The 20,325-nt window shown below is 46.5% G+C and overlaps 1 protein-coding gene across 3 annotated transcripts in view; it reads left to right on the top strand.

Annotated features, from left to right (window-relative positions):
- The window catches only part of LOC131214957 (uncharacterized), a 62,506-nt gene that overhangs the window by 38,950 nt on the left and 3,231 nt on the right, over positions 1-20,325 (top strand). The window contains exons 2-9 of one of the 3 annotated variants that reach the window (XM_058209308.1): positions 12,317-12,719; positions 12,785-13,069; positions 13,154-13,629; positions 14,806-14,990; positions 17,068-17,263; positions 17,373-17,585; positions 17,650-17,880; positions 17,960-19,950. In XM_058209308.1, coding sequence (XP_058065291.1) covers positions 12,317-12,719; positions 12,785-13,069; positions 13,154-13,629; positions 14,806-14,990; positions 17,068-17,263; positions 17,373-17,585; positions 17,650-17,880; positions 17,960-18,102 — 2,132 coding nt within the window. In that variant the 3' untranslated portion in view covers positions 18,103-19,950. Of the gene's footprint in view, positions 1-12,316; positions 12,720-12,784; positions 13,070-13,153; positions 13,630-14,805; positions 14,991-17,067; positions 17,264-17,372; positions 17,586-17,649; positions 17,881-17,959; positions 19,951-20,325 lie in introns of those variants that run through there. The other 2 variants (XM_058209310.1, XM_058209309.1) reach the window with 2 other exon arrangements.

Below are 20,325 nucleotides of genomic sequence, written 5' to 3'. Positions count from 1 at the left end.
ATTGTACTAATCGATCAATAATCATTAGAACAAAACGCAAAACCCTCCAATGACAGAGCATGCGACAGGAGACAGGGCGAACAACCCAAGAAAGGTTGCGTGAGAGCGAACCATTGGCTCTACATTGGTTTAATGGAGTATTTAAAATGCCACGACCATACTATACTGTTCCAGTTTGCTCCCCTCATCATCATCATCGCCAGCATTACTTCCATTGCTCTAATGGGCCCGTGTGAGCCGTCTCTTAGTTCAAGAATGCTTGCTGCAATCGTGCAGCGTGCAGCTCGCAAAACAACAATCCCATCGTTTTGTGGTAATGAGTCACTTTGGGTTAGCCTGGGAACCGGACCTGCATAGGGCGGTACCGAGTGAGGAAGTTACCCAATAGACGTTGAGGCCGGGCGATTTGCATACCCCTGGACCGGTCTCCAAGAGATCTCAAGGACGCATCTTAACGACCCTGAAATGCCTGCATGCAGTGGCGTAATTGATACTCTCTCGATTCTCGCGAGGAAACGGTTTTCTGATACCGTAAGTTGTTGCCTTCCTTTCTACCTTCCGGCTAGGGTGTCAACCTGACCGTTATGTCCACGTGCATATGCCAAATAGGGGTTGTGTCAGCCATAAAATAAAGGCGGAACCGTAACGCTCCACCAACCCATTACGGAAGAAGTAGAATTTAACCACATTTGCGACGAATGTTCGATGCCGCTAAAAACACACCCGGTTCTGCCGCAGATTTCTCCCAACCTCACAGCCAACGGCCATCAGCAACAGTTAGAGTAGGCGACAGAATTGGAACGGTTCACTTTCGGCGCCGTTCAAAATCCCAGCGCTTGTCACCTTGGCGACTCAGCTACACGGCTGTCACAACTGTCAACTCAACAAGGGTGGATTCTGCGAAATTGCAGAATGTCTCCTTATATTGCATGGAGAATGATCATTAGAAGCACATGGTCTACACACCAATAATTGGCCCAGTCGTTGCCGAGGATAGAGTTTTGCAAAAAGAATGTCTAGTTTTTGTTCTACTTCTCGGACCCCTGACAGAATGTTCTCTACCGAAGTCTTCTCATGGGGCACTAACAGAGTTGTATCGATACATTCCAACCATTCCTCAACCATTTGCTGGTTCGTTGCGAGGTCCACGAAACACGTAATGAGCCCTGCATCCATCACACCTACGATCCGCGACGACCAGTAGGGTTATTAATTTTCTTTAAAAAAAACAATCTCCTCTTACACAACGCGTGGTAACAGTACCGTAACTCGTTACGATGCGTCCGTTACCCAAGCCCAATTGTGGATTTTATATTGTGAGATGTTGGATTTTTGTGCCTTTTTTGTAGCTTTCGTCGACATCTTGTAGGCTTCAAGCATTGCTGCACGCACTACTCGTCTGAAATAATCTCTCGAAAGCCGCCATAAGTTAGTCCTCCCCGGGGATTGTTGCTATGTGCTGTTCGGGCCGGGGAAACCAATTCCAAATGATAGCCTTTTTCTTTTTTTCAACAAATCGGTCAGCAACACGATCTGCGAGGTCAGTCCAAGCCCCGTCAATCAACTCGATCATCGTCAGCATAATCGAATACGATGGGGACTGGTAATTGTTTAGTTTCTCATTGATCGTTGCACTCCGTGATGTACCAAGTGGTGCATTTACCGCGCGATAATTAGCTGTTCCAAATGTGGCAGATCCAATTCCGGTGGGCACAAGGAAAAGGGTGATTTCTGAAAACTTTGCAGAAATCTGCAGCAGTATCTATACTATGGTGACGGTGGTAGTCGTTGATCGCGGTCTCAAACAAGACAAGCAGACTCTCGTCTTTGGGTGGTAGCACTTACCTTGTTGGGATACAAGCGGCATATTGGTCGATCGGTACAATGTACAACGGTACGCAGTGAGGAAATAACATGTTGCGACCGTTAATTAGCGATGTCGGAATGAAACTATCACCAAAAGGACAGCTCGACAAGAAACGTTACCTCGTTTAATCTACCGCTCGCTTCTTGGTGTCCTATTGGCTTTGAATCAACTATTTCTTCTTATTCAGAAGCTGAAGAAGCACAATAAAATAAGTTTTACCTTTTTTCAGAACCTTAGTTCGTGCCCATGAAATGTTTCTTCCCTAGCATACGACTACATGCAATAGCAAGCATGACAACAGTATTGCAAATCGAATTCACAAATGGATATCACTTGTGGATCGTGTGCATCGCTTTTCCTATCAATCATCCTGTGCAGTTTGGCTTAAATTATTCCCATTCGACAAACTGCACCAACAAGTAACATAACGTTTCGACAGTGAAATGGAAATCTATGCAAAATTTAAGTCAACTTGAAGGCCTAACACGCACTACCGCGCGTGCTGTCTGGTACGGTCGTCGCTCATCACGCGAAATAAAGCCATAAGTTACTTCTACGAAGGTGGTACACGTGCATCACATAGAAAGTGCATCACATGCATGTGCAGCTGCACCTTCGCAGTTGAAAGCCACGCAAAGCTTTGCGTTTCAATTGCGAGGACTGAATGTACCAGATCCAAATGCTTGAAACGAGAAGACGGCGAACGGAGGAGCGCATAGAAAAGCAAATCGCGAAGAAAAGCCACTCCAACTACAACCAACCCAACCCCAGTAGTAACATTGAAAACAAATTTTGCATTGAAATGGTTAATTCAAGGTGTAGGTCAGTGAAGTAGCATTAGCGTGCAGCGGCACTGAGAGTGTTGGGAAACAGCGCCCAAGTGCAAGCCATAAGGCGTTTTTTTCTTTCCTCACTTCTATTAAAAGCCTCGCCAAACCTTCTTCCCTTCGTCAAAACACAGCCCATGGCTTCGCATGACTGCCTCGGACGCACGATTTATGTGCTCGTGCATACCACGGTATACTGCCAAATGCAATGCCATCGTCAAATGGCCGTGTGGCGAGCGGCAGAGAAATGCGTGTTTTATTTTCTAATCCTTCACGGCAATGATCGAATTACTTTCCCTATCGAATGCAGCAGAAGCAAAAAAAGCCAAACCGGAATGCTTGGCTTCGGTTACAAACGATTACAGCTGAAAGCGGATTTTATGCGGCTAGTCAATCGATTTAATTGATGAAGAAAAGGGAGAACGTGCTCTCTTCGTGACTTGCAGCTTTTGTTTCGACGGACGATGCCGACGGTAATTGAAAGAATTACATTGTAATCATCATCCATTGGGATCGGACCTCCAATGTGGCGAGAGATTTATACGACGGACTTTGGAGTCCAGTCAGAAGACGAAGCTTTAATAAGTCACCTTTTAACATTATTTCGTTTGTTCCCCAAAATGAATTGCATCTATCATGTCCCATTTATTGACGTCAGTTCAAAGTACTACCGCATACAGTTCTTGTCGCCGGTCAAATACTCTCAGTCAAAATGGTTTGACACAAATTTATTGCCATTTGTCAGCGGTTTCGAGTTTCAATTGAAATGAGTTGATTACCAAGATCACATTTGGTAGACTCGTCACCACACACGAATCGTCCCAATGGAAAAGGTTAAACTTTATGACAAATTGTTCCATCTTGCGTTAATCCGAAGCGTACACCACCATGAACAACAGTCACAATAGTTCCGACAGACCTCCTCATTGATCGTGAAAGGGAAACCACTTATCGTTCCCATCATCCCTCCATTACTCATCTTAAGTACGTCTGGCCGTGTCTTGCCACCTAACCCGGCCTGCTTCTTCTGCTTCTGGGCGCTCAAAATCGTAATTCATCAATTATCGCAACTCGCTGGTCGCCACTACGATCAGTGGCCTGACTCTCGAGAATGTCATTGCTCGTCCAGTGCAGTGTAGGAAGTGCAGTAGCAAAGCGCATAATGCATATCAATCGCACTACGCGACGATTATCCCTACCTTGGCTCGGGCACCGTACCGACTACAATTCAATTAGCAACGCGGGAGCTACCGAGAAGATCTTCACAGCCACCGACTAGACGAGACTGACGAGTCATGCTGGTAAAACGTTAATCAATTCCGATTCGCCGGTGCTCCGGAGACATAAACTGTAAATTAATTGCCACTGTCATCCGAACCGTTCGATTGGGACTGTTGAAGTGAGACCGGACGTAAGCTCAGTATCTGGATGGATCGGCATGGGACAAATGTCGAAAATGTCAAACAGCCACAGCCAGATAAGTCAAGTGAACAAACGTGCTCAACTAACCTGCCGCAGGATGTTTCATTCGTCGTAGTGTTTCAGGTCACACCTTCAGGTAGAGCAAGAAATATCATAAAGACGTTGAAGAAAATGGCGTCACGTTACAGTGGACTGCAATACTTCAGTTTCGTTCGCTGGCGGTGTCATAATTTTGGGACCCGCAAAATCCATTGCGTGCACTAATATGGGCGTATTGCGCATAGCGAAGTTTCGGCAAAAACGAGCGCAATCATTTTGGGTTGGCAAGATAGAAAAAGTCGAGAAAGAAGCAACACATATCGCGCTAAATACCGCCATCAACATAAAGGGCTCCCTATTTGCACCGCAGTGCTCCCTATTTGTGGACAGAAGAAAACCATTATAGTTTCAAACTTGGTTTTGTCTATCAATATGTGTAAAGTCAGCCATTTTTGTTTTCCGCCTTAGTTTCAAAACATTGGGTTGCAATGGTTTTGGAGGGGGTGCCAGTTTTTTTTTGCTTTGGGCGTCAAAACATTGTGAAATATCGTATTTATATTTTATCAGACATAACAAAGCACTATGAATTATTCAATGGCGGCAACTTCACTGCAAACTTTTTTTTCCGACGTGTGAAGAAAAACAATAAAAATTTTATTAGCCTTACCAGCACAAACTTCCTGGAAGGGAAACATAAAATCTACATTTCTTAGTTTATGTGTCGATTGGTGGCTATGGCGACGATGGTCCTTGAAGGTGTATGGAACTAAAAATTATCTTTCAACCTTCATATGGAGACGATTTTCACTCATCCGTCACTCGCATTATTAAACAACTGAAACTATTGACATCCTATCCGTGTTCTCTTTGCCATCAGGTAAGAAACTTTACGACCAACCATTGAAGAACCAGGAAAACGGATCATCCGCTCTACAAGTAGGGCAGCAGCATTATGCAGGATTAGCGTCATTCAGCGAATGAATAATAATCGTGAGCAAGAACTTTTGGAAATCCTGGCCGTGTGAAATGACATCGCTCAACCAACCGGATAGAACGGATTTTAATGGAATAATTTAAGGTGATCAATTCAACGCACCAGTTACATGGTTACTTCCTAGCCTACCATTGCAGAATTCGAAATTCAAGTTCAAAACATGAACCAACTTATGCTACTGTGAAGTAACTTGCACAACGTAATTTGCTCTCTATTAGTTTAGCAAACTTCATTTATTTCTGGCGAATATTACCGTGTCTTCGCCTCAGCATAAGCTTCACCACGGCCACGGCAAATGATTCGAAGGTTTTGATTAATATTTGTTTGTGTTACCAATGGTACCACTCTACAGGTTTGCTTACAAACTACACCAGTGCCCAATTCTTCCAACACGCTTGTGAGTCTTTATCATTGCGGTTACAATTGCGTGGCAAATATGGAAAGCGTCACATTAACATTCCATGGTAAATGGCACATCGCGTTCCTGCGTCTCACAACTGGATAAGCAAGCAAGAAAAGTGGCTGAAAAAAGACCCATTTTGAAATCTCCACTAAGTAGACTAATTATGCACACTCGTTAACCTGGCGCAACACGGGCGGTGCTCTAGTTCGGTGCCCATAAAACCATTTACTACGACGTAGGCTGCACATTAGGCTTTATGAAGTGGGAGAAAATGAAGCCAAGCACTCATACGCAACTGCAGCGCACAAATCGCACAGTAAGCAAATCATGTGCCAGGCACTTTGCCACTTTCGGTGCTTTTGCTTCACGTGCGGTTTGTAGCTCATTGTGCTATCAGTTCGATGTAACCCTTCACGCCATTAATGCATCGGAAAAAGAGCATTGAAAAGGCGCTGGCACTTGAGACAGTACACGTCGCAGAAGTGTTAGCACTCTCGCGAAATCTCTCACGACGTTAGTCAACGTGAGGCGTCTCCATACTAATTGGCAAGGGTTTGTCAAAGACCGAGCGGGAAGTACGTTGCTTTGACGACCGATCGAAGTGTCAAAATCCAAACACCAATTAATCGCACCGGCAGCGACTGCAACGTAGCGGGCAGTGTTCGGTTGGTAATGATTTTACTGCCCAGCTTGCTATGTGTATGCTCACATTTAATTACATCAATCATAGTCGGGCCGCTGCTGCTGACAGTTCAGGTCGGTCCCTGTTGATTTGATGCTGAATAGCGGTCCTGCTCGGAAGGTGTTTGAGCGCTGTGTGCCGACAGCTAGCAATTAAATAAAAAGCACAACCAAGCGCGTTGTCATGGCTTCGCAAAAGATGAAAATGAGATTAATGAAGATTGGATTTCTCGTAGAAGAAACATCATGGCGGCACGGACGAAGGAAGCGAATAATGCGCTTCGTTTGAAAAGTGTTATTACTCCAGTAAGGCGTGCAGAGCGGCTTTTACAGTGTTTATCCCAGGCCATAGTCACAGTTACTTTGCTTAAAAGCTTGCCCGAAAGTAGCAGAAGAAAACTGAAGGACACAAGTGCTTCCAAGTTGCTCCAATAAACTAATGTGTTTCCATAAGAAAGTGCAAGAAAGAGCGTTTGTTACCGGCAAAGTCGGTAACGGTTCGGCTTTCGTAAAATCTTGCATTTTCTTCGCTAATTTTCCACAACCGTGGCACACACACTCCAGGTGTTCATTTTTCATTCTCAAACACACTACAGCAGAAACTCATCGTTAATGCTTTTTACAATTGATCTGTGTCCATTAACCGATTTCATGACCAACTTTAAGTGGCATGGAGGAGCTGTGTTCGAGTTCACGGTTTGATTTCATTACCGAATTCGATCATTGTTGCGACATATTTTAGCAACGAAAACCAACCAGAAAGAAAACATTTTTTCGTTCAATCGCACGCATACTCAACGAACCGTGGAACATTCGCGGTCGCTCGATATGAACAACTCCATCGCATTGATCTCTTTGGTGCAACATAGTGCCAATGACGGTTGGGTCGGTAGCGGTGGTCGGGAAGTTGAAAGTGATCTAAAACTGACCGACATTGTGTTCCTCCCAACGAAGAAGGATGAAGGACTTTGCTTTGATTGAAGCCCAATGAAAATTCATAAAAATAAAGTGCATTACCTCAAAATCAGATTACACCAAATTTGGCCCAATTTTCTTTCGGTCAACAAACAGATAGCCGAGAGCTTCGATCGCGTTATTTCGCACAAAAACCAAGTTGAACCAATTCCACCCAGGCAACACCTGCTCACATTAACAGCGCCGTGTGCTGCAATCATTGTTTTGGCCACTTTTTGGCAGGTTATTCTTCATCGAATTCGCTCACTCATATAACGGTGCGTACGCCGTATTGCGCGATAATCTTCGCCAACCGCCTTGTTTCGCATCACTCAACATGGCCTATCTTCTCCGAATTGAATTGATTTTCAACGCAATCGGAGATTCATTAATGAACTGTGCCTGTTGTTTCGGACGCGAATTTCGCGATACGGATGGGTCATCAACTCGACCAACGGCAATATGGCCTCCATATATCTCACTTATTAAATAAGCACTCACAATCGACCCCCGGGACGGAGCGTACGAATCGTTTCCTCGATTGGCCACTGGGGAGATTTTTGAGTGATTTATTATTTTTCCTTCACTTTGGCCATCGACTGGACGTGGGATTGATCCGCTTATCGCTACAATGTGTACAAATTGTCGATTGGTTCTCCACACTTCCGCGTTTGATTTACATAACGGTCCACAGGATCCAGGGCTGGCGGTAAAGATTATTTACGAGCAACCGGATCACCGACCGATGTGCATTGCAAGTCTCGCGACCTGAAACGGGGAACCGGACACTCAATCATCACTGCCGCCAACAACAACGGCCATAACAGATGTCCGACCTTCCGACCCCGACGAACCGCGCGGTCTCGGCCAGAGGACTTTCGCCGCCGCTAGCAGCACCGACACTGCCACCAGCATCATCCACGCGCGAGTCCCTAATTAATGACACGCCGCGGTTCCCAGTTACCGGTGCACCGAATGATGAAGTGCTCTTGGCCGGTCACCGCCGCTACTTTAATTGGGGAGAGATCTGACAAGTTTCGCTCAAGTGCCATGGAGAGCATAGGCGCAGTCGGGAACCGAACTCCTCAATCAAAGCTGGAGCACACGGATTGATTTACGATTGGCAGCTAGCAACGATCGGTAAGCGGGCGGTCGGTAAATCAGTGCAACTCACAATCCACAGAAAGTGTGGAGCTGAAATTATGGCAGAAGAAAAGAAAACTTCCTACCAAAACCCCATGAGACCCCACGATGTGATGTGGACAATCGTAAGTCATAATAGGTGATTGGCGAAGCAGCAAGCTTCCATGACCATCCATGACAGTTTTTCTTTTTAAGTATGAATATTTCAGTTTCTTACGCCGGGAGAGGTACAGGTGATTTAGATACAACACCAGCCACTAGACAAACCTCCGGCAGTAGTTTATGAAGCTCAAACGGGGATCGAAGCTTAGCGGGTACACGATTTTTGTTTCAAGCACATCAAATAGACCAAAGGAAGTCTAATGTTGGAACTATCGAAATGTCCACTAGCAGAACTGACAAAACCACTACCCACCGAAACGTTAACCGAAACTCCCTAGTAGTTCATTCCCACCTCGTACCATACAATCACATTTTCTGCACGATAGGCCATAATCACCATGATACACAGTTGGAAGTAGTTCGTCAGCATCGACCCAGCTGACGAGGCACCTTATGTGGTTCAGCTTCTTCACTCGAACGCAACCAATGGTCACAACCCCATCCGATGTGCCGATGTCGGCATCATCGATCGAATACTGCTGCTGCTCGCAACCAATTAAATCAATTTCCTGTTATTACTGCCCGATTACTTTACCTCAGAGACGTAACCGTGGAATGTGATACTTCTGAGGTCCGCGTTTTCCATTCGCCGTGGATTTTTCTTTCCAACAATGTTTCTCCACCAGATTGAGGATATTGTTGATGAGTTTCTGCAAATAAATTAATCTTTTTTTCAACATTTTACCGTTTTGCGACTTTTGGCGCGCAAAGTTGCGGAAGTTGGAATGTATCGGTGTTTTTTTAAATTTTCAAAAGCTGTTAAAATAGTTGACAACGAAAATATATATCTGTGAAATTACTTGAATCGCTACATGTTTTAAGGCTCTTTCATATGACTTTATAATGAAATGAATTAAATTTGGTTGTGGACTCTAAATAACTGAGCTTTCTAATTAATTAAATATAAAAGGCGGTAAATGACCTATCGCTTAAACAACGGTGAGTGCAGTAGACCAATGTTCCACGCATTAGCACATCGTCGGAATAATCTATCCCGAAAATGGCTTTCTGTCATGCGAAACACTCATTTGTGGTGCTTTACGATACATTTCGTGAAACACGTGCGTTACATACATCCATAATACAGGCAGGTACCATAATACTCCGTATGTGCTATCCGTCATCGATTTGCCCTTTCAACCCGGCGGGTAGCGGCGCACTTCCGTTCACTGTTTTGCAAATATGACAAGTATCTTCAACGAGGGGACTATGGACAAACTTCCAAATTTCGATTCAAACATTCTACAAGTCATCCGCTCAAAAAGTTCATCCCCAATAATTTACATTTATTAATCGCAGTTCGAAAACTGCAGTAGAAAACGAACATTCTAGTCACACCGGAGAAAAGCTCCTTTCGTGGATTGATCACTACAGGCGCACATCAGGGATTGTATCTCGAAAATCAATCTCTGTACTGTTCTTACTCAGCATCCCGGAAGCGATGACGCTATGAAGTTCCACCGTTCTATTGATGCTAGCTTGCTACCGAGTGCCCCATGATGCATCCCACGGAACTGAAATTGAAATATGCAGCCAAAACTTTACCAGCAACGCAACTTCCAATATATCTATACGCCTCGACTCAATACCGGATCTCACAACCGCCGAACCAAGAATTGCTTTCAGAACACACAGTCCTACTATTATGTCAGTTCAAACCGAAACGAGTTTTCCCCTAATCCTGATATTGAGACCAGTTGATTCTTTTTCGATTCAAACACCATTTGGCGGATCGGAGATTGTTCTGTCGAAACCTACAGACAACATTTTCAAACAATATTTGAACTAACGTTAAAATATGGATTTCATTCAAATGTGGCTAGCCGTGAATCAATATTTATCTAGAAAAGCGACAGCCATCATAAACGGCGAGGGCTAAAAGACTAGCGACGATACATCTCCGTGGTATAATAGACCAGGGTCATGTACATTCAGCTACATTCCAAAAATCAGAAGCACTCACCCTCTATTTACGATACTTTTGTCTACGTAACTTCGATAAATCAGTCCGCTCCTAAAGTGACGTTTTTTCCGCCCTGGAATTAGATCTATTCCTACCCTATACAGAGGAATCGGCCATTTCCTACGCAAACCCTTCTAACCCTTTCGCTGTGGACAGGCATCTGCTCACCTAGACGTTGAGCGGTGGTTGTACTATTTCAATGGCAAACATTGACATTTTCCCTTCCACGACAACAACACACCCGGAGCCTGTTAGCATGCGGAACTGCACCCAGCGGTCCGTGGCCGCCGTCCGGTGCCAACCCGTGTACGCTGTGTACTGGTCCGCGAGTAATGCTGAAACTTTGCTGAGCCCAGGTGATCCTGCTGGAACATGAAATATAGCCTTTTCCCAACTCCTGCGCAGGTATTGCTTGGTCCGTCGGCAGCTGTGGATACTCTGTTTACCGAAATCGAGCCACCGCCGTGCTAAACTTTACAATCACCATTTTTTGCACCCACGCTATTGGCAACATTTTAAATAACGCTCCCAGATATGGTTTGGTGAGGGGAATGTAAATTTGTGTCCAATGACGACGATTGGATCAGTTGAAAATTGAAACCATCGGGTGGATAAATCGTATCGATCAGCGCTGACCTTTGCCCGTGTACTTCGTTCCATGGAGTTCCGATGCCACAATGTGCATGAAAAAAGGTTTCCGAAGTGTTGATGGCTGTCGAAAATCGGTCCAGCTGCCGAGACAGAAACGGTGAAACACTTTTTATCCCTAAAATTCAAATTTGTAGTTGGTTTATTGCCACGTTACCTTTTTTCCATTCCTTTTTCCGACTCGGAACTTGACTCAGTGTGGTGATTCTTATTTCAATTTTAAATATCACTCACACTATGATTATTTCGATCTTAGCTTAGACCCACTTATTACTAAACTGACTAGCAGTACTTTTAGCTCCGAAACTTTTATAAAAAATGGCACTGCAAGCCACCAGGAAGTCCGTCATATTTTCAATGATATAAAGATCTTTCGCAATGTCAAGGCCTTGCCAAACAGTGTGCCAAAAAGTGACATTAATCAAAGCAGGCATTCAGCACAAGTAAAAGTGATTTGTCGGTTTTGTAGTTATTTCCAATCAAAAGGCGGGATGAAATCGGTGCGTAGTCGTAACCGAATCGTCGACATCTGGTGCACGAGCATCCTTTTGCAGGTATGTTCTGCCTCATTTCGCGCCCCGCAGCGCCAACAATGCAATCCGATCTATGCACGATATTATTATGCATGTGGCGTGCGTTAGATTTGTATCCATTCATCGCCATCACTTCCTTCGAACGCTCCCACTGCGTCTGGCGCGGCGTTGGCGTCTCTGCAGAGAGCACGTTGTGAAGATCCCACCGACAGCTGCTCCGAAACCTCGTGAACCCGGACAAAGCCGTAGCTCGGTAAATGCGAGGCAGCGCGCGACTTTGAGACCACCCGAACAGCCGCCACTTAGTGGTGCAAAAGTACGTGGGAACCCCATTCAAAATAGTACCTCTTGTGGTGCGGTTGCTTGTTCAATAATTCTCTTTCCCGCAGCATCGGATTTCGATGCAACACGTTGCAATGCCATGCATGCAACCGTGGCATGGCGAAACTCGTGTGTAACTTTTCCTGCATCGGTTCTTGTTGCTTTTCGATCGGTGGTGTGAAAAGCGAATGTCTAGTTTCAATGCTTTGCATAAATGGGTTACAGGCGCACCGCTTGTGAGAAACCTTCGGGTCTAGTCTTGCGACGGAGAGGATTACACAACTGAACTTGGCGATGGAATGGAATCTCTTCAGCTGCAGCTACTAACGCGACACGACATCTTTGGGTTTTGTTTCCAGATGAAGGCTTCACTCGAGATCAGACGCCGTCCTCTTCCTGGTGGAACTCACACCTGTCGGAGCCGCCAAACAAGAACTTCTTCCAGGCGACTCACGGTCTGCTACAGACGCACCCGTCGGTGTCGCTGAAACCGTCGGCCCTGCCACTAACGTCGGGATCTCGGGCCCCGGTTGTCGCCTCGGCCGGACCCGGAGCCCTCAATAGTGGGTTTCCGTCCATTGCCAATCCCAACCCGCGGTCACCGTTTCGCCATCTTGACTTCAGCACCAGCGCGACGGCGGAACTCCGCCGGAATCCCAGTCTTTCGGCCCCGGACGAGTGTGCGCGGGCGTGCCGCGAGGGCGAACCGCCAAGGATTTGCTACTACCACTTCACCGTGGAGTACTACACCGTACTTGGAGCGTAAGTACCATCGATTCTGGAGGGCATCAGCGTCTCTTCTAACTCTCCTGTGATCCCAACGACAGGGCCTGCCAGGTTTGCACACCGAACGCTACCAACACCGTCTGGAGCCACTGTCAGTGCGTTCTGGCCGATGGTGTCGAGAGGGGCATCCTCACCGTGAACCGCATGATCCCCGGACCGAGCATACAGGTGTGCGAGAACGATCGCGTCGTAATCGACGTCGAGAACCACATGGAGGGTATGGAGCTGACGATCCACTGGCACGGTATCTGGCAGCGGGGCACGCAGTACTATGACGGCGTACCGTTCGTTACCCAGTGCCCTATTCAGCAGGGCAACACCTTCCGGTAAGTTCCGTTACTTTAGTTGCGCCCATCACTCACAAGACGACAGAGGATTAAGATCGGTGTCTACACTGAAACTCTCCACAGTTATCAATGGACCGGAAATGCAGGAACACACTTCTGGCACGCCCACACCGGGTTGCAGAAGCTGGACGGTCTGTACGGTAGCATTGTGGTCCGACAGCCACCATCGCGCGATCCCAACTCGCACCTCTACGATTTTGATCTGACCACGCACATCATGCTGGTGAGTGACTGGCTGCACGAGGACGCTGCCGAGCGTTACCCAGGACGGCTGGCCGTCAACACCGGCCAGGATCCCGAATCGCTGCTCATCAACGGTAAAGGACAGTTCCGTGACCCAAACACTGGCTTCATGACCAACACGCCGCTCGAGATCTTTACCATCACCCCCGGCCGGCGCTATCGGTTCCGCATGATCAACGCATTCGCGTCCGTCTGCCCGGCGCAAGTTACCATCGAGGGGCACGCCTTGACCGTCATCGCCACAGACGGCGAACCCGTGCATCCGGTGCAAGTCAACACCATCATCTCGTTCTCAGGTACGCATCCAAGGGATTTCAATGGCATGGTGTAATTAATCAGAAACAATAGAGAGGCCGCGGGAATTCGAAAGGACCTAGCATAGTGTAAGAATACAAAACATAGCAAACTTTTAAAGGCAGGGTTCCGATTTTGGCGATACGAAACGCGAGGGTCACTGTTAGAGTCTTGTCGAGGGAGGACTGCTCAATTCGAATCCGCCACGATGACCTTTCACGGAACATAGGAACTGCCCGTAAAGGTTCCAGCAACACTTCTTCCGGACACACTCCGTTGCTGCCGGTTTTTTCGATTTTCGAGAACAGAGTGTCAATCCGTCACGACTGATGCGTTACGCTGCTTAGTGCTTTGCATGCATGATCGTCCAATTTTCTACCATCCTTCGCGGGTGGCCAGTTGACAAGATGGGGTACATGCACAACCCGATCGGCCTTGCCCCAAACGGTGATGATGCATATGTGTGGTCCTCAAGCGTGTGTGTCTGTGGAGCACTTGGAAATCGAAGCCAAGTAGCCCAGCCAGGCCAAGAAGAGAAACCTATGCCCCGATCCAAGGTCGGCACCTTTTTTCGGACGGCGCAGGGCACAAACCACCCATTACTATGTAGCATGAAGGTCTCGCTTTAACGCATTTAACGCGTGCATTGAAGTGTAAGTAAAGAATGCAACGATTGCGGATGCGACCGGTTTGTACTACACTTCGAGGCTTCGATTACCGATAGAGAGACCATCGGGCCCTCCTGTATAGGGGGCAGTGTGTTGCCGCCGTGGCCAATCATCGCGGCGGGTCTTTTTTCTTTTCTTACATAGACACGCTGTCTATGACTGTTTTGTTGAGTGTTTTAGCGACCATTAGTCAAGTCTGTAAGCGCTACGACCCGTTCTAAACGCCGTAAAGAAGGTGGATGGAAGATGAAAGTCATTCTTGGATTATGCTGCCGGATAAGAAAGCGTCACGGCAACCAGTTGCCGAACGGGCGGGAATGATAGTGAGCTCCAGGATTAGAGGTTAAAGCTGGTCACTAATTATAGGGCTCGTCCTGAACTAGGGCCCAACTGTTCGGGCGACTGGGCTACAAGTATCCTGACTCATGGTCCGAGCGCAATTTTCTGCCCTCAAATATCCGCCCTCCGCCCTGTCTGTGGCCATTAACTTTGACCTCTACCCATTCGCAGGAGAACGTTACGATTTCGTCATCACTGCCGACCAGCCGGTCGGTGCGTACTGGATCCAGCTTCGTGGTCTCGGAGAGTGCGGAATCAAGCGCGCCCAGCAGTTGGCTATCCTTCGGTATGCGCGTGGCCCCTATCAGCCTGTCTCGCCACCTCCCACGTACGATGTCGGACTGCCACAGGGCGTTGTAAGTATCATCAGCAACAGCAGCACCATCAATCACCATAAAACCCAATTTTCATCTGCGCCCGGCTGTGACCCTCCGGCCCTCCACAAGACCTGCCCCAGGACAGGTCCAGTTTCATCTGCTTTCCGGTTTGCTTTCTTCCTTCTTATTTTTCTCGGTGTCCTTACCGCCTTAGACACAAAGGGTGTCCATTCATCGCATACATTCTTTCACTTCACGAAGGTACTGACCTTCATTTAATGTGTGTGTTGTACTTTTCTGTAAATATTTTACTATTTGCACAGAATATATGATTTCTTCCTGTTCTGACCTTCTCCACCAAAGAACCAAACTTCGAGGGACGAACTCCTCTGAATGGTCGAGTTCGACTTTCGTGCGTTACATTTGTCTCGATGCCTTGGACATATGTTGTTGCTATCCCGATCAATCAGCTTGATTCGACGCAGCGAAAGCAAAGCTTTGTACACGAGACTGATCTCTATTGTTTCCCACTCAGCCCCTTCCCACACAACTGTTGTGCGTATAGCAGGTTGGAGTTTCCACAACTGTACATTACACCGCATAAGTAGAGCACCTGTGGCCGTTTTCTTGTACTATAGTGTATAATAATGTGTATGTGTGTAAAAAGAATATCCTGCATCCCGATGCGGTTTTATGTACAAAATACTCTTTCTTCCTTCTGAGTAGTTCCGTAATTTCACTTTGTAAATCCATATTCCTCCTTCTACGACTTGGACCCTCGAGGCATTCATTTTATAGTCCAAAACACACGCCCCAAAACAACCATACAACTTTCCGTGAAATCTTTAAGAAGCTTCGTTTTCATCGACCAAACCCCTACAAGAAATTACAAATCAAACAAAAGTTGTGGTCCGTCGAAGAAAACTGGTTCCAGGAAACAGCGTGCGCGGATCCGTCCGTCCGTGGCCGTCCAAATATGGTATTCGCTCGAGGGCCAAACGCTTGGTACACTCGTGACCCCGCCACCCACCCAATACGGTAAGTGGTCGTGAATTAATTATTTCCCGGAAAGTGTCACGGCAGCCGTACTCTTGCTGCGAGTGACTAAATTCGTTCTACGATTTCCCAACCCGCCGGAAGCACACGGAGTAAATCGATTCCATCGTAGCCCAGAGTTGAGGCACGAGCGTGATGCCACGGTTGAACCGGCCAGAGTTCAAACCACGGAGCACGGTCCGTCGGAGCATGCTTAGACAATCTTTTATTCTTTGAGTTGGCTTTTCGACGGACACCAGACATTGTTAGACGGCGGTTACAGTGGTCACACTAAACCCCGGAACCATGTTGACAGGTAATGAATCGGAGGGTTGTCATCATTCCTGCCAGCCTATTGCCGTGTTTTGGAAAAATACAGCTGCAGCAGCAAATGTAACCACTTTCGATTATTAAAATGGCCGGATGGTGTGGCGTAAACAACGGGGTCCAATATTTGTTTACTTTCGTTGCGAATGCAGGACTACTTGGATCAAGTGTGCGCTACGGCAAGCTGCCAATGGCCCCATGGAGAAAAAATTGTTTTCCCTTTTGGTGTACCGACATCCACTTCGGCTCTTATTCCCAGCATCAGTTTGAAGCGGAAAAATGAAAACATCACGGTTGGTTTCATCTGCAACCTGAAGCTACTGGTGGTCCCTCTAAACCCCTCCAACGCAGGCCATCACAGCTCTCGGTTTGATTGACGGTTTCCAATTCATAAAAAAGTAGGATGGCCCATGTCACTCCCTTGTCGTTCGACAGCAGAATACTTCAAGAAAAAGCGGAATTCGTTAGCCATCCTTTTGCTCTCCAAGGACATCGCTGTGCAGTTTGTGTAACGTCTGACGTGGCGCGCCACACAAAGAAACAGCGCCTCCGTCCTCGTGACCCTTTCTCCAATCAAGGCGCATTTCAGATGTCGGCTTCTCATTTCCAAACATTAAACTGTCATTCACCCACCCATCGACCGATCAAATCTTAATCGAACGAGTTTTCTCTCCCTCATTATAATCGAACCGGTTCGATAAAAAAAATGCCATTTCGATCAAAAAACCGAACGCCATAAACCACATCCGGGTAGGTCATGAATCCGCTCGATGCTCAGTGCAACGTCCAGCGCGACGATGCCATCTGTGTGAGCCAGTTGAAAAACGCCAAGGAGATTGACCGGGCACTGCTGCAGGAGAAACCAGACGTTAAGATTTTTCTGCCGTTCCGCTTCTATCTCTACCGCCCGGAGGAACTGTTCCAGCCGAACACCTACAACCGTTTCCTGGGTGAGTTGAGGAGATTGCCGTCCACAGACAAGACGGTCGCCACTTCCCGACGGGCTGAAATCCGTGCTGATTGTTAATCCTCTTCTTGACTTCTTTCTGCACTCTGTAGTCGCCCCAACCGGAGACCATGTGATTTCACTGATCGACGAAATCTCCTATCTGTCCGCACCGGCCCCACTCCTGTCGCAGTTTGACGATATCAACCCGGAGCAATTCTGTAACGGTGACAATCGGCCTGCCGACTGTGGAGCAAACTGCATGTGCACGCACAAGGTCGACATCCCGCTGAACGCCATCGTGGAGGTTGTGCTGGTCGATGAAGGTACATTAGCGAGTTTTGGAGTACGATTTTCCAGACGAGTTTAAACCGATTTGTCCTTCAACAGTCCAACAACCGAACTTAAGTCATCCGTTCCATTTGCACGGTTACGCGTACAACGTGATCGGTATTGGTCGCTCGCCGGACTCCAACGTCAAGAAGATCAACCTCAAGCACGCGCTCGACCTCGATCGGCGTGGTCTGCTGCACCGACAGTATAATCTGCCACCTCTGAAGGATACGATCGCCGTCCCCAACAACGGCTACGTCGTACTGCGATTCCGTGCCGACAATCCAGGTAACGGAGCTCGTCCATCTTCTTCGTCCTCATTGCTTATTGGCTCATACTAACTGGCTTCCTTTCCCAATCTGAACAGGATTCTGGCTGTTCCACTGTCACTTCCTGTTCCACATCGTAATAGGAATGAACCTAATCCTGCAGGTCGGCACTCTGGCCGATCTGCCGCCTGTGCCACCGAACTTCCCAACCTGCGGCGATCACTTGCCACCCGTCAACTGAGCGCTCGCTTCCCGATGCCACTAGAGTAACCTCACTTTCCCAGCATCTTTCCGCGCCCTCTGCTCGAAAAGAAGGCCCAAGTCAAGCCATCTAACCCGAGCCGCAGAAGAATGTTGGCGAAAGATTCGAAACAGGAAAAAAGCTCAATTGTTTATTCGGGACCGTTACCCAGAGAAAAGGAGAGAGAGAGAGAGAGATGTACTTTCGTCGCAATATTGGTTTTATGTGTCCAGTCACTTACATGTATTTTTCGGATTCTATGTGCCAGATTCGAATCCGAGCACTGTAAGCACGGGAACGCGTTTTCAATCGCCACTTAAATACTCTTGCTAAGCTGCAGCATACTCTAGGCCAAGGCCTGCGGTGTACGGCGCAGTTTTATTGGAAAGGCGTTTAAACTTTTAATTTTATTACGTTTTTTGTTCATTAGTGTGGCATCATGACTTTACATACGAGTTTTTTTTATTTTGTAATTTATAGCGCAAAGCTTACCGTATTTAAGTAAATTAATTTGTAGGCTAGAGTAGAGCACCAGATTGGCGATCGGCAATTTGCTAATCTGTTAACCAACGGTAAAGGAGAACAACGAAGCCAACGAGCCACCAGGCACGATTGATACGATTGCTACATTCTGCGGTGAGCCGGCCACCGGCCACAAGCCACCCCAACTTTCCATTCAAATCAAACTTATTCCCAGTCTTTTACGGATGCGATATGATCCTGGCAGCGGCAAGCCCTAGGCTGGATAACATACACGAACACACAAACACATACATTCACCAGCGTGCATAATGATTAAATATTGATCCCATTTTCACGACAGAGAGCTGAAAAGAGCTCGGGCCGTTTGTGGCTCCCGTTGGACGCCATATGTAAAGGATAACATCAGTTTGAGTTTTGTTGCGTGAGCTCCATGTAGCTTTTTTACATCATTCGTTCTTTTCTGATACTGATTTACATTTTGTTTGTACAGTAGTCAATTTAGTTTTTCTCTATTCTTGCATTCTTTGCTTCACAGGTTTTCGTTTATTCTCATTGTTTGCTCATTTTTTGTTTGTTTTTATTCTTTTTCAGCAGAACTGAGCTTATCGACCAAGAAACGAAAACATACAATTAAAAGCATAAAATTATTTTACTCCAACACTCACCTCATTCACTGACAGACACCGTAACGCCCCACAAATACCAATAAGCCTTGCCTCAAAACGCTCCTGGCCTATGGATAGTTTGTAAATATTTGATAATACTCAGCGGTTCTGACCTATAGAAAAATACCGTAGCAGATCCTGCCTTACTGCCTAACGTCATCATACACTGTTTTCTTATATTCTTCGCCTGTTTCGGATTTCCTCATCCTGTTCAGAATGTTCAGCATTCATTGTAAATACTCAAAGCATCACGATCATCTCTTTCCCCGGGGACAGAGCGTAATGCGCCATCGACACACACATTTTGCCGCTCCATCAACCTCTATCATTTCACTGTGTAATATAAATGATCCACATTGTGTGTACCTTACTTTTTCGCTTCAAACTCTATAATCATTGTGTAAAATCGGCAGCAAGCATAAAATACGTACGAATAGTCGCGCGCAAGTCAAAAATCAGAATGAGATTTACAAATCAGCATCGGATTAGCAGCTCTTCTACAATCCTCAACCCGCATGCGGCGTTACCATGTATGAAACATATAAATAAATCTACGGTAAATCGAAAGTTCAAACACAATTCAAGCTATTGTGCTAAAGTACGTTGTGTGAACCAGCTACGGATAAATCTGCCACTATTAAAGAAAGTTTTTGTAGAAAAGTGTACATATCGGTGTGTCGCTGTGTAAAATGGTTTTCTTTTTCTCTGTCTCACTGTTTGTGTGCTTTAGTCTTTAAGACCCCTTGTTTGGTTGCTCTCCTATGTTTTCCTGGTGTCTGTTTGAATTGTACAGCCTCTCCCTTGTTGGAAAACTGTTGGTGTAAATTAATAGTAAACTCTATTTTAAGTCAACAAACATCTTTTTTCCTACTGCAAACATCACTCAAACACAAAAAAATGCCACAGTGCAACTACTTCTCGCTATCCAATTTATCCTTCCTATTCCGGCAGGTAAGTAAACCATCCGGGGATCACGGAACATGTACAGCAAAAGGCAGAGCCAGATGAACGTAAAATCGATAATGGGAGCTAATGCGAACGGCTTAAAAATGGTGGAAATTAATTAAATGTACAC

Source organism: Anopheles bellator, chromosome 1, assembly GCF_943735745.2.
Source record: "Anopheles bellator chromosome 1, idAnoBellAS_SP24_06.2, whole genome shotgun sequence".
Lineage (NCBI taxonomy): Eukaryota > Metazoa > Arthropoda > Insecta > Diptera > Culicidae > Anopheles > Anopheles bellator.
Note: the sequence above shows the minus strand (reverse complement) of the source record. Positions and strands in the feature narration are given on the sequence as shown.